This window comes from Saccostrea echinata, unplaced genomic scaffold, assembly GCF_033153115.1.
Source record: "Saccostrea echinata isolate AGI-Se365-2 ecotype Australia unplaced genomic scaffold, CSIRO_AGI_Sech_v1 ptg000056l, whole genome shotgun sequence".
Lineage (NCBI taxonomy): Eukaryota > Metazoa > Mollusca > Bivalvia > Ostreida > Ostreidae > Saccostrea > Saccostrea echinata.
In genome coordinates, this window is record NW_026889805.1 from 6,212,928 (window position 1) to 6,227,226 (window position 14,299).

Below are 14,299 nucleotides of genomic sequence, written 5' to 3' on the forward strand. Positions count from 1 at the left end.
AGCTTCAGAATGTTAGAGATTTTAAGAGTAAAATGAAACCTTAAAATTAGCTTCCATAGCTAGTATTTTCAGGACATTTTAGCAGAAGAAACTCTCATGTAGAAATATATTTTTAGTTTGACTTTGTTATGCTAAATAATGGTGATGAAGAATTATTGTAACGCTGATTTATTAAGAGTACCAAACCTCATATATATTTTCTCAATTTATCTTTTTCCTGAGTATTTTGATATGCAGATTTCATATCATGATAATTTTACCCGCTTTCCCCCCCTTATATTCATAAATAAGTAGTTTTAAATACACATATATATAACCCAATTTCTGGAAATTATTGGAGGGGGCGTGCGTCCCCTATAAATCCGTCAATGCTAGGGGTCATGACATTACCAAACTTGTATCAACACATCATTGTGATGCTTTAATACCAATGTGATTAATATGGCATTAGGTAAGAATTGCTCCACCCTAACCCCAGGATCACTTGGGAATATTTGCATTTCATTTAGTGTGGCACTACTTCTCTTGAAAAAAAAATGCAATTATGAATTTTCTATAAACACTTTGATCCCCTATTGTGGCCTTTGTGATCTTTAAAATGTAATGGTTTGAGACATGGATATTGGCCTGGGTAGCTCAGTTGATAGAGCGCCTGACTCGTGATATAGGGGTCCTGGGTTCTATTCCTAGTCCAGCCATACATTTTCTTCTATCCTGGTCATGGCACCAAGTATACCAGGAAAGGAGAAAAATGTGATGGACCAGACCCAGGTTCGAACCCCGGTCTGGTCCGTTTCATTTTTTCTCCTTTCCTGTTACATTTGGTGCCATGCCATGTCCTGGAAATAACTGGTGAAAGACTGTCAGGGAAGAGCTTGAGTTGGTTTCTTTGGGGACTGAAACCTTGAAGGAGGGAGGAATGTGGCAGTACGACGGGTTCGATCGCCGGTGACCAGATAGCTCAGTTGGTAGAGATTTGTGGGAATTAAAAAAGAGAATTTTGAAACTACACACGTAATTCCATAAATACATTGACATAATTTCATATTCACCATTCCATGTAAAATATTTACAGAATTTTCTTCATTTGACAATAAAAAAAATACACAGAGAAAGCAATATTAAATGTACTTTATTTCATAATGAATTAAATATTGCTGACTAGTTTTATAATCATACACTATGCCATTGTAAAACAATGACACCTCAATCTTTCTTATCTTGGTTTTTGTAAAAAAAAATTCTCCATTTTAGACAATGATCAAGCCAACATTTATGATAATGAATGGCATCTTGCGTAGCATCTTCACTTAGATTTTAATGTCATAATGGCGGTATGGCAGTAGACAAAGAATATGAAAATATGATGTTACTATGGCAAAAGGCAGAGAATATAAAGTTTGTATGTTACACTGACAATAGGCAGAAAATATGAAGAATGATGACATGAAAACGGTGATAATCTCATTTCCCTCTTTCTGGATAAAAATGTATTATGTATGATTAACAGAAAAAATGTTAAATACATATAATATAAAAATATACACTATATATGATAATGTTTTCAAATATATACAATTTCTTCATGCTCACAGTCAAAAATCACACTTATTTTAATAGTAAAAATAACCCAAACTAGGCTATAGATTCAAAAGTTTGAAAATTTTGTTCATGATTCAACATTACTGAACTGAATTTTAATAACAGGGAGACCAGTCACAACCTAGATATATATTTCAGATATGTATGCATAAAAAATATCTTCAAAAAGCTTCAGTAATAAAAACTGGAATGTATTTGTAGTAAGCAACCTTTCTTAGATCAAATACCAAAATGTGTTACAAAAGCAAAAACAGAATAAACTTTTGGCCTAAGAACTGTAGACGGGAACCAAAATGATTGTCAGATGGACAGTTCACAAGCTTAATCTTCACAAATGGTAACTATAAATTAAGATTTTCACCAAGAGAGTTTTATCAGCACAGTTTCCAAAAAATTATTCTACGTGTATTATTGCTTAAATGAGTATTAATAATATGAAATGAGTTTTACAGATGCATTTCTTAAAATTAACCATGTTCTGCATACTAAAACCTGATGTGTCTCTTTCCATGACACAAACAAATTTATATATCCATTTTCACTATAAAGTTAGTACTGCAGAATCCATGGTTTCTTCAAGTATTTCACAAAATAATTATAAACCTGTTTACTGGCATGTGGAGCGTCACATACACAATACTGACTAAATTCAACTAAACAGTCCATGAAATATGGGTTAAAAAGAGAAACAAAACTTGTCCAGTGAATATATATAGCACCAAATTAACAACTCACATACAACAGGCAACCTTTACATTAAAACATCTTGGTAGTCTCTCAAAATATGTTGGAATAAAAGTAAGAAATAAAAAGATGTAATCATGGCATGGAAAAATTAAACTCTCTGAGTTTAAAACATAGGTATATAGTTTTAACACTGAACATGCAGTATCAAATGATGATATCACAACCACTCCACAACATGATAATGAGACCTATGTTAACTGAAAAGTCTTAATATTGGCCAATATCACAGAACAGGACATATCAATATATAAAACAATAGAGATGACGATACATGGTGATATCATGGCCTACAGATGGATGATAGCTAAACAAGCCTAGCGTGTCTAATCAAGGCAGGAATCCAATTTTCATGCATTGTGACTTCTATGAATTTCTTACAAAAATGACCGCAATAATTAAATATATTGCATGACTGACATTAACCTTCAAAATCTCACAACATTCAAAAGAACAAAAACACATACAGAAGGTTCAGGCTAAGAAAATGACAGTTATTGCAAACATTCCTGAGATATACAATGTGTGTGAATGGCTACAGTTCTGTGCCATTACGTAGAGAATAACTCACATAAAACTTTATGATTACTAGCACTTAATGAATGGAATGCATGCATTCATTGCATTTTAATATTCACATGTACACAACCATGTTTCTTCATACACACCACAAAGATGGCCTAAAATGGCCAAAACCTAAAATTGCTTGAGAGGATAATTTATATCCCTCGTCCTAGCAGTATAGGATTGCATAGTTCCAGTATTTGGTTTTGATTTCTGTTTGATCATTATTCATCTTTGGCAGAGTAAAAAAAATGGCCATATTGACCAAGTCTGTTGATGGGAGTCAATAATTCACTTGAGTTACCTCCCTTACCAATCTTCTGAGTAGATATCTCCACAATTAAACTCTTAACTTCTCCTCACTTTATGTTTATTGAAATATTCCTCACAGATGTCCATTTATTAACAACTAAATTAACCTCTCCTCGGGAGGGGGTTTTAATACACGACCAAGTTCCAGTTTAGAGCCATTCATCTCTTGTCGACTTGGATTGTATGTTCCTCTTGTTCGTCGCTTTTTACGAGCCATTTTCAAAAATATTACCACACCTGCAAGAAATGAACAGAATAATAAACTTATAAAAAACTAAAAATAAATAAACTTATAATAAGCGATCAATAAACAACCTATGGTTTTTTTTCTTCCTACCCCTTTTTTTTTATTTTTCCAATTCAATAAATTTCAGTTTTAAGTTGTAAAATTAAAATATCAAATTTGTAAAAACATTAATCGAAAGGTAAAAAAGATGTAAGCAATTCTGAAATAATTATTCTCTATGAATAAATGTAATGGGAATTCTAATAATGTTAATAAATTGCTATAACTGTTAAGTATGATACTGTCTGACCATAAGAGCTTGATCCTGCAAGACAACCACCTACCTATAATTACTAATAATAGACACCCCGCCACCACCGGCCCCACAATAATCCAGATGTTGTCTTCCTGAGTTATCTTCCTGAAATCTGGGTCCTACAACAGAGGGCAGCACTAAACTCAGTATCTACACCTCCACTAATAATGTATACAGTAACACACACGATATATATATATAGACATTCTAAGGATCCCTTAAACATGCAGTTTTTAAATCAGTAAGTATGATTAAAGGAAACTGATCATCTACTTCTAAAATGAAATTAATGTATTTATGACATTTTTTCTTATAAGGAAGGAGATAAAAATGAAGCAAAGGAGATAAAAATATGAAGCAATATTGTGACAAATCATGGTTTAAAATAAGAAATGACCTAACTTGTCATTATATTATTTCATAAAAATGACAGTCTTATACTTGATTGATTCAGTAGAAGTTTACCTTGGTATTACAGAACTCTCCTATGTAGCCTGCCTGACATTTACAGTGGAAGCTTCCAGCTGTATTCACACACGTAGCTTCATTCATGCAAGGCTCTGGCAGACATTCATTTATGTCCTCCATGCAGTTGCTTGTGTTGGTCCAACCTGAAAAAGTATCAGTGAACTTTTGACAATACCTGTACATTCTTTTCTATCTATACTTATTGTAAAAGAAGATCTGTTTGATAACTTTATGAGAAAAGGAATTGATTATGGAACAAAAATGTAGTTTTGCAACCAAATGAAAGTTATATACTGTAGATTCCTAAATATACGCGAGGAATAAATTATCGCGTAATTACGCGAGAAGCACCACTCGCAAAATAAAATTACTCACTTTTATTTTTATGGTGCTTTAATGTATGTAAAATCTCTAGATAAATCACCGATTCGCAAATTATTGTTCCCGCGATTTGACGCTCTTGGGCCATTTTGCGATATTAAGTACTCGTGTAAAATAAGGAATTTACAGTATTGTTTGTTTTAGAGTAGAAGTTTCTTTATTTCCATTTAAAGTATTTTCTCAAGTTTTAAGAGTCTTCAAAATCTGAACATATCAGTCCTTAATTAATTAAAGTAGATTAAAGAAGACTTTCAAAATTAAATCAGAACACTTCATACATTACAGATTAATACATCTCTCTGAACTCTGCCCTTACCAGGTGAACAGTTACAGGTGTAAGCGTTGATTTCATTTATGCAGGTGCCCCCGTTTTCACATGTGACAGTCTCACATTCATCTATATCAGTGTAGCAATTTTTGTCAGTGTAGCCTGGGTGACAGAAGCAGAGGTAATCTCCCTGGACATTGGTACAGTTATAGCTCTGGGTGGGGGAACAGGGTGGGGCAGAGCTGGAGCACTCATCAACATCCTCCGTACAGTTCTTACCCTGCCACTCTGAAATGAGGTCAGGAAGAGGTTAATATACAGTAATATCTGCTCTTTTAGTGGTCTCAATTTTACAGAAATCAAGAGGTGATGTCACTAGAGAAGACAAACTAATTAAAAAAATAATCATGACATTGGCCTTTCCTTTGACATATCAATTTGCATATCCTCTGTGCAATGAGGATTTAAGTGACATCAACTATAACTGACAAGAACTTTACATTTGAAAAATCTTGCAAAACAAGAGACCCATGGGCCACATCACTCACCTGAGCACATTGGCTAGGATGAATATTCAGTATTATTCTCATGGCATGGTCTTACCTTTCTTACATGGATAGGTATAGTCTATCAGATTTCTAATCTCTCTACAGGAATATTCAGTATTATTCTCATGACATGGTCTTAGCTTTCTTACATGGACAGGTATAATCGTCAGATTTCTAATCTCTCTACAGGAATATTCAGTATTATTTTCATGACATGGTCTTACCTTTTTTACATGGACAGGTATAATCTGTCAGATTTCCAATCTCTCTACAGGAATATTCAGTGTTATTCTCATGACATGGTCTTAAGTAACAAGGTCCTAATGTTTCACATTTAACACCTGTAAAAAGAAAAGGATACAATATAACATTTTTAATCTGAGGATGGAGTGTTACATAGAATAAAAAGACTTCTTATACAAACTTTTATTAATATGATCTACTCAGTTGCAAATTCTAATGGGTACGGTTTACAAAGCAAAATATAGCTATTTTATGTTCATCATGAATTCACAACCCAGTGTAAACAAGTCTCTCTTTTATCTTAAATATATTAAGTCACAAATCAGTATTTACTTTACAAATACTACCGGTAAAATCCATATAAAAGGCATTAAAATCATATAAGATTTTGAAATCTTATTAAGCTGCCTCACATTCATGAGATCATGAATTTCCTAAAATAGCACTGAATTGCAACTTAAAATTGCAAATCTAAGTGATCACAAAACTCTGTCTAGAATCCCAAGGAAAGCAAATATCCATTAGAAAAGATCCACCTTTGAATACCAATTTCAAGATGAGAAAAAAAATTCACCATTTATAATCAGTTTAACTTTTGTGAAACTTAGCAGAATATGATCCAACGAATCTAAAACAACTAGAGAATATCCTTCTCGTTTGTAAACTGTGTGAAATTTAACAGACACTCATCTGATGACAATATACCTGTAAGCTAATTACAGGTGTTTACACCAATAGGTACACTAAATTAGTTTACCTGGCCATATAATCTAGGGTCAATCCAAGCAAATGTGAAGAGCGCTGTCTAGTAAATCAATTTGCTGTGTTTATGCATTACTCCTTATCAATTTATGAGGTTTGCACTCAGATACTTCATATTCATTATTGAACTCAACATTTACAATGTAGACAAAGCTTTAGTCACCAATAACAAATCATCTCTAAGGAAAAAGAAAACAAAGATAAAACAGTTCTGTTAATCCTAAAGTCATAAAACTTCAGATTATCCTATTGAATAATTAAGTGCTTTCCAGATATTCTTAGTCAAGTACACAGACAAAAGACCTTTGATGTCTACCTAAAATGACTGCCTTTTGCTTTTGCATTGACAGTGTGGCCCTTGGGTACAATACCCTGGTATCTAGGTTATCCATCATAATCACAAACAACTCCCCAGGCAATTCACTTAATTTACATCAGCAAACATGTGTGTATCATTTGTACACTAGTATATGTGACTAACAACGAGACTTTTTTACAAGTTTTTACACCTGTATCAGTTTGTAAGTACAGAAAATAATGTCCAGGTATGATACAGACATGGCCTTTTACTTTCTCCTCAACTCTTAATTTGAAAAGAATAAGTTCAGGAAGGTAGCGTGATAAAACATAAGCCTCATGGGGGCTGCACATTGCAATAATGATCATGAAATTTTCAAGAGGGTTTACAATTGATAGCATCTAATTGAGCATTCTTAATGTGAACATCCACATATAAAATGTGAACATCCACATTAACATATCAATATGATAATTGTTGAATATCTTTTTGTGTGCACATTAGGGGGGATAGATGAGTATTATAGTGAGGACATTCACATCCATATGTTGTTGAGTGTTTTGTGTGTGTGTGTGGAGGGGGGGGGGGGGTTGCTAGACATGGACATAACAGGGACATTCACACATTCATGTGTTCCTTGAGTGTTTGTGTGTTTTGTGTGTGTGGTGGTGGAGGGTAGGGGGAGGGGTGATAAGTATTCTTACCATGGACATAGAGAGGACATTCACACATCCATGTGTTGTTGAGTGGAGGCCGGGGTTTACACAGGCCCCCATTTTGACAGGAAACACTGTCACAGTCCACGACAGTACAGTTCTCTCCCTTATAACCCTCTGTACAGCTACAATTGTATCCTCCATCATAGTTCAGACAGGTCGCTCCATTGGCACAGGGGCTCTCTGCAGTACACTCATCATAGTCCTCCCCACAGTCTGGGCCTAACAATCAACATTACGTCATAGTTAAATCATAGTCAATACTTAATGGTATCTTACACATTCCATGAAAAAGTTCTATTACCTTGCTATAATGTTTGAAATAAGAACATTCTCAAGTTGATATTTATTGTTACATGGGACTTTGTAAATCCTGATGATCCTAAGCCTTTTTTAGGGTAATTTAAGGGGTCATTTTGTTGTATATCATAAAACTGAAGGACAAATTTATAACTTAGTAAATAAGGGCTTACATATAAATTCAATGACCAAACTTTTTTGACATTATCTTCTTGTCATGAAGCCATGTGTTATATTGACAAAAGAACAACATTAATTATGCATTTGAATTGAAAAATCTATCAATTGCAAATGTAGATTTTACAAAATTTGATTCTGTTTTTTTTTATGATTACCTGTGTATCCAATCCCATCACCTGAACAGTTACAGTAGTAGCTTCCCATTGTGTTAACACAATGTCCTCTCTGACAGGGCTGGTTTTCACATTCATTGATGTCTTGGTTACAGGAGTGGCCATCCCAACCTTAAACCAAAGGAAACAGATCACTACAGAGAAAATTCTGGAATGACTGGTCTTTATAAGACTGTAATTTAGAGTCAAAGGGTTACGGAGTTATCTACATTGGGTGAGTAGGTCTACATGTAAGATCAGTCTACATTCAGTAATTTCAATTATCCAAGCAAAGAGGATTAATAATATCCATCATTTATGACATCTTTAGCAGATATATACTTACCGTCAGTACAGTTACAAATATGGTCATTTATAAGGTCGACACAGGTACCATTGTTCTGACAAGGTTCTGATCTGCAGTCATCAATGTTATTACTACAGTTCTTGCCATCAAATCCTGAAAATCAAAAGAAATTCCTTTTTATTCAGGTTGTTACTTGAAGTCAGTAGTTCCAAGGTCAGCAAAATGGGAAAGGAAAGTATGTGTTATTTTGAGTCAATAGATGAATATCCTGTTACCTGTGACACATAAACATGTGTAAGTATTTCCTGCATAATTGTTGCTACAGGTGCCCCCATTTAAACAAGGGAGATCACTACAAAAGTCCTTCTTCACATCACAGAGAGACCCTGTATATTCCACAGGACAAGAGCAGCTGAATGGTGGCTGGTAACAAAAACAACAAATCAAAGTTTAAATATAGAAATAAATAGTAAAACACCTGATACCTGTACTTCCCAGTTACCGTACCACCATACATGTAGTTAGGGGTTACCTTAAGGTCCTCCCTTCCCCCTCAAAAATAATTTCCCCCATTTAATAGATATTTAATTTACCTGTTTTCCAGTTTCCACATTACATGTTGCATTATTTTGACATGGACTGTCATTACAGGACTGTGTATTCTGTAAAACAAAGAGTTAACTGTACACACAACGTTTGCAGGCATTTCCTACTTATTTCCTTATACACCTTACCTAGACATGATTACCAGCCATTATTTAAGCTTTGTTAGACTAATTCTGCCTTTAAGGTCTGTTAAGTAATGGCATGTTTTAATACTGCAGAAGTCTGTAAACTGACTGTATTTATGTATTTAACTTATGTCTGACATAAGAAACAAAAAAAATCCCTTCATTACATGTGCATTTACACTTATTATTCCCTTCATTACATGTGCATTTTAACTTATTTCAAGAGTTTTTTTTCATTTGATCCAGGTTATTTTTTATTGATTAAATGCATGTTGTGCATAGTATTTTCCTTATTTATTAACTATCAGTCCCAATAAAAGAATTGAGGCATCACATTTTATAGATTCACACAAGTCATAAATAAGGACACACAAAGTAGCTATATAAGGTAACTATTGATTTCATTGCAATCTTGGTATTCTGTCTATATATATATCTCTCTCATGATAATGTCAACTCTTCAAGGTTTTACCTTGTTTGTCCTAAGAAATCATATTCATGCAAGGAAGCATTTTATCAATACTGAGAAAGCAGAGCATTCTAGAACTTATAAATTGTGCAATTTAGATAAAATTTAGGATTTTAAAAGTAAGATTTATAATTCTTGGGTATTTTCAAAGTGATTGTATATTCATGTTGTTATAAACATATAAGAACTCTACATTGATTTAAGTATCACGAAGACTTGTTAACCAAAAACATACTAAATAGTTATATAACCATGAAAGAAACCATAATGAAAGCACCTTGATTTATAAATGTTTGATAAATTCCTGAAGCATACAGGTTCAATGGTTTACTTACAGGTGTGTCACAGGTATTTCCTATGTATCCACTGGTACAGTTACAAACAGCTGTCCCCCCATCGTCTGTACACACCCCACTGTGTAGGCAGGGGTCAGGATTACAGGGGTCTGTGTAGTTCTGACACCTACAGGAAACGGACAGACAGACTGTGATCACAAGAATGATGGAGTACCTCATGACAATGCTGGATTTTACATCCTATTTTTCACATCATAAAAATGGAGTGTCAACAAAAATGATAAAAAAACGTCCTCAAATATTGTCATTCAGATGCCATCAAACACAGGCTACCGAGAAAAAAATCCCACCATGTTCACCTTTGTCGGTGAACTCCACAGACACTTGATAACAGGTAAAAAGCTTCTCAGCTGAATTCCATAGATTTCCTATTGACAATTCACTAATGTATTAGGTAATATGTTGTACTGGTGAACAGGTAAACCCAACTCCTAAGGTAATATTTACTACCTGTACATTCTACACAGTACTATATTATACAACCTTGTCATCAAAGAGACCTTCATAATACTTCAGGTAAAGGTAAAAAAAATAATGTTTGAACACAGGCCAAGGCTGGCGTGTTGTGTGCCTTAATGCTTAGACAGCTTTGAATATTAAATCCACAATGAATGAAGGTTTAAATCCATACTGCTGAGAATCAGGAAAGCATTTACACATTTTTCCAGTAAAATTTCAATTGCCTTTGAATAAAAAAATGGAGGGAAAATGTCTTCAAAATATATTGAAACTTGATTATTGTAAATTAAAAACATCTCATTCATAGAATATGCAGTTAAAAAGTTCTTGTTAAATCACTCTATTCAAAAATACATGTAATTTAGAATTGAGACAATGTGCATTTTGAGCAGACTTAACACAAATGTATGCACTCGAGATCTTTTTCATAAACAAAGCCCACTTGGTCATTGATCAAGACCCAGCTGCTACCACTAGTTACATAAAAACTCTGTATAAAGATGACTTTTCAATAGCTGTATTTTCTCAAACACATCATCTGTAAACCTTTTGTGAGGATGCTAATAATCTATTTTGTACAGCATTGAATCTGAAGTATTCCAAATAAGAGATTATGAATTGAGGTCACATTATTGTTAGAGACTGTTTAAATAACCTCAATTCTTAGTCTGCTCAGTCCTAAAGACAAACAGGAGATGACATTTTTCTAAAGATAATGTATGCCCATACAACCTTGCTGTCTACCACGCTATCACCTCTTTGCTTGTTGAACCTGTACTTTGCTATATGGTTTCAAAATGTCTCACCAAGAAGTAACAACACTGATATTTCACTAGAAAGAGGAGAGAACCACGAAAATGATGAAATTCACATTTTTTGTCCCCCTTTACTCGTTCAGGCTACAAACTACACTCTACAATTGTGTGTAAATGGTATTTCCCTTTCAGAAAAAACAAATTGTAAAATGCTGAAAGTTCACAACAGACAACTCCCAGCAACAGACAGGACCAGAAATCTTAGGTCAACTGAATGACTCATATAACTTATGTATCTTAAAAGACCGTCATTCCAGGAATTACGTGAAGTACTTGATGATACATGTATATGCAGAGAATTTTATGAAAGGTCACAAAGTCAACGTCCTTATTGTCAGAAAAAAAATCTATCTATCTCTCTTCATTTCACAACAAATTTCTTTATTTTCAATTCATATGCAACCTTTATATCTTTAAAATTTTCTTTGGTAATTATTAGGATAAAACCTCTTGTAAAACTTGTAAATTTATATTGAACTAATTTCTAAGTCTTCATGCAATATGAATTCTTATTATGGTTCAATTATCAAAAGCGAGATTTTTTTTTCCATACAGCCATTCTGAAAAAACTCTAAATTTACTGGCAGACAGAAAAACAGCAAATAAATTTTAATAATAACCCCTGGTTTTAGTCAGCAACAAAAGAAGGAGGACATTTAGTATTCAAATTCAGACTTAATTCATCCAATGTATCAAAATATTTTTTATACATGTTTTCTTTCCAGCCTCAATGAATGCTGAGTGATATACCATTTGACATGACCACATTCAATTAACAGATCTAAGTATCATCAAGTATTGTGAAAAAAAAGCCTAGATATATTGTATGATTCAACAAGTGCCAGAACACAGTCTACTGATTCTGTACATAAGACAAAACAAACAACTCCAGAACTTACCTTGTACCACTGTATCCATTTCTACATTGGCAAGTAAAGGCATTGACTCCATCCACACACTTCCCACCTCTCCCACATGTAGGAGGTGTTGCGCAATCATCCACATTTTTCTCACACCAGTGTCCACTGTACCCAGAGGGGCACTGACATGTGTACCCATAATAATCCTCCTGACATACTGAGGAGTGCTTACACTGATTATAGTTACACGACCCAGCAATGGAACATCCATATTTGTTCACATTCACTTCCAATGCTTCAAAGTACTCCAGGTAAATTGATGTATTGTAGTTGGTAAACTCATTTTTTGTGTAAAATGGAAGCAGAATTCCACCAATTCGTACTTCCCGCAGACAGCCTTTGTAAAACAAGTTTTCTCCGACCCCTTGGTAGTAACCTAATGAAAGCTTTCTGTTGTTCTCCTCATTGGTAAATACTGCTGTCAGATTGATGGTAGGTCCACTGTTAAATGTGAAGTCTTTGGAGATGTTTCTACTTGGGCCTTTCACAGAGAGTGTCATATTTGCAACATTTTCTCTCAGTGTCACTGTGTGGAATTCCCTATCACTGACATCATAATCTACGTCCACTATTTCTGTCTGTCCGTTCCTGACATGATACAAAACCTGAATCCTGCCTCCTCGAATGCGGATCTTAAGGACGTAGGGACCATTTTGGGCAAAGAGAATCAATCCATTTTTGACTAAGGATCTCATTTGGATTGATATTTCCTTAATTCTTCGACCTGGATTCAATGTTGGAATGTACTCCACACGACTTGAGGCATCAAATAATGCCGTAGATATACCTAATAAGCGAAACAAAAGTACACTTTCATTATTTTATACAGGCATATACAGTCAAACCTCATCATGTATAGAAATTTTCGCCCTTGCTTTATTTTCGTCCCTTTCACCCTAGACACAAGTTGGCAAACTTAAGATGGGGCAAATTCAAAGAAAAAAGTATAATTTCTTAAAACAAAACTGTAACTGGGCAAAATTAAAATGGGACAAAATTCTAATTTGTATACTAGATTAATACATTGGATATATATGTACATGTCCCTGTAACTTACATTCGAATCCATTACGAAGACTTCGGCAGGTGGCTGTTTTAGGGCAGGAGTCTTCATCACAGAAATCAATCTCGCTACAGTTCTTTCCCCTGAATCCCCGAGGACAGTCACATCTGACATGAAATAAAATTCTCATTAGCAGAAATTCAACTATCACTTACAAATGCAAACTAGATATATACGTCAACCTAGTATATTGTACATTGTTACATGAGACTTAATCTGAATCATCACTGTATTTAATATCCTCATTAAAGAAAGGGTTACTATACCTGAAGTCATTGTAGAAAACATTGGAACAAGTTCCATTGTGCATACATGGAGACTCATAGGTACAAACATCATCTGTGACTTCATTTTGAACTACCCCAGTGATGTTTGTCAATGAAAAATTACTAGCAACTGAAGTATTTCCAGGGAAGAAAACCAGTTTATTATTACTAATTTCAGCATCCTGAATGGTTCCTTTATAGCTATCTAGCTGAGTCAGTTTTGGGATTTGGAGTCCATTCACTGTGATAACATCTGTCTCCCTTCTGACACGGCCTGACTGTTTCAAGTATTGAGGAATTTCCCCGCCAAAGATCAGGTATTTTGCATCAAAGTTACAATTTCCTGTAGACTGAACGATCTGTGACTGGACAGGATTTCCATTTCTGAAGAGCTGAAATTTCTGCCCTTTAAGAAATCTGACACCTACAAAATGCTGCTGGCCATCATTAATCAATGTGTCATTGTCCACAATGAACTGAACTGTCTGAGATTCACACAACATGAGTCGACTGGCCAGTTTCCCCTGGTAGATTTCTAGGGTCAGAAAGGTTGAGTTGTCATTGCCCAGATACATAATGAGTCCGCTTGACTCACGAGTTCGGATAAACATGGTCGATTCTACAACATTTCTAAAATCATCTTTCTTATCTTGAGGAATACTAAAAGTGGTAAAGCTAATTTGTGTGTTGTCCTTGGCAAAAGTAGCAGGAATATACACTGAAAAAACAAAATCATGTATTGAAGTCTTCATTACAATATAAATGGTAGTTTTTAAGCATAATTTAATTATGGGATTTTAAAATCTAATTTACTCCAAAATATGATTTTTAAA

At 34.3% G+C, this 14,299-nt stretch overlaps 1 protein-coding gene across 4 annotated transcripts in view; it reads right to left on the reverse strand.

The window, feature by feature from the left end:
- Positions 1-1,116: 1,116 nt before the first annotated feature.
- The window catches only part of LOC133173630 (protein crumbs-like), a 41,232-nt gene continuing 28,049 nt past the window's right edge, over positions 1,117-14,299 (reverse strand). For all 4 annotated transcript variants that reach the window (XM_061308610.1, XM_061308609.1, XM_061308608.1 and 1 more), the window contains 14 exons: positions 13,467-14,184; positions 13,195-13,307; positions 12,117-12,924; positions 9,923-10,049; positions 8,981-9,049; positions 8,663-8,810; positions 8,427-8,540; positions 8,084-8,212; positions 7,437-7,670; positions 5,654-5,770; positions 4,930-5,169; positions 4,230-4,375; positions 3,793-3,883; positions 1,117-3,459 (listed from right to left, as the gene is read on the reverse strand). In XM_061308610.1, coding sequence (XP_061164594.1) covers positions 3,320-3,459; positions 3,793-3,883; positions 4,230-4,375; positions 4,930-5,169; positions 5,654-5,770; positions 7,437-7,670; positions 8,084-8,212; positions 8,427-8,540; positions 8,663-8,810; positions 8,981-9,049; positions 9,923-10,049; positions 12,117-12,924; positions 13,195-13,307; positions 13,467-14,184 — 3,194 coding nt within the window. In that variant the 3' untranslated portion in view covers positions 1,117-3,319. The remainder of the gene's footprint in view (positions 3,460-3,792; positions 3,884-4,229; positions 4,376-4,929; positions 5,170-5,653; positions 5,771-7,436; positions 7,671-8,083; positions 8,213-8,426; positions 8,541-8,662; positions 8,811-8,980; positions 9,050-9,922; positions 10,050-12,116; positions 12,925-13,194; positions 13,308-13,466; positions 14,185-14,299) is intronic.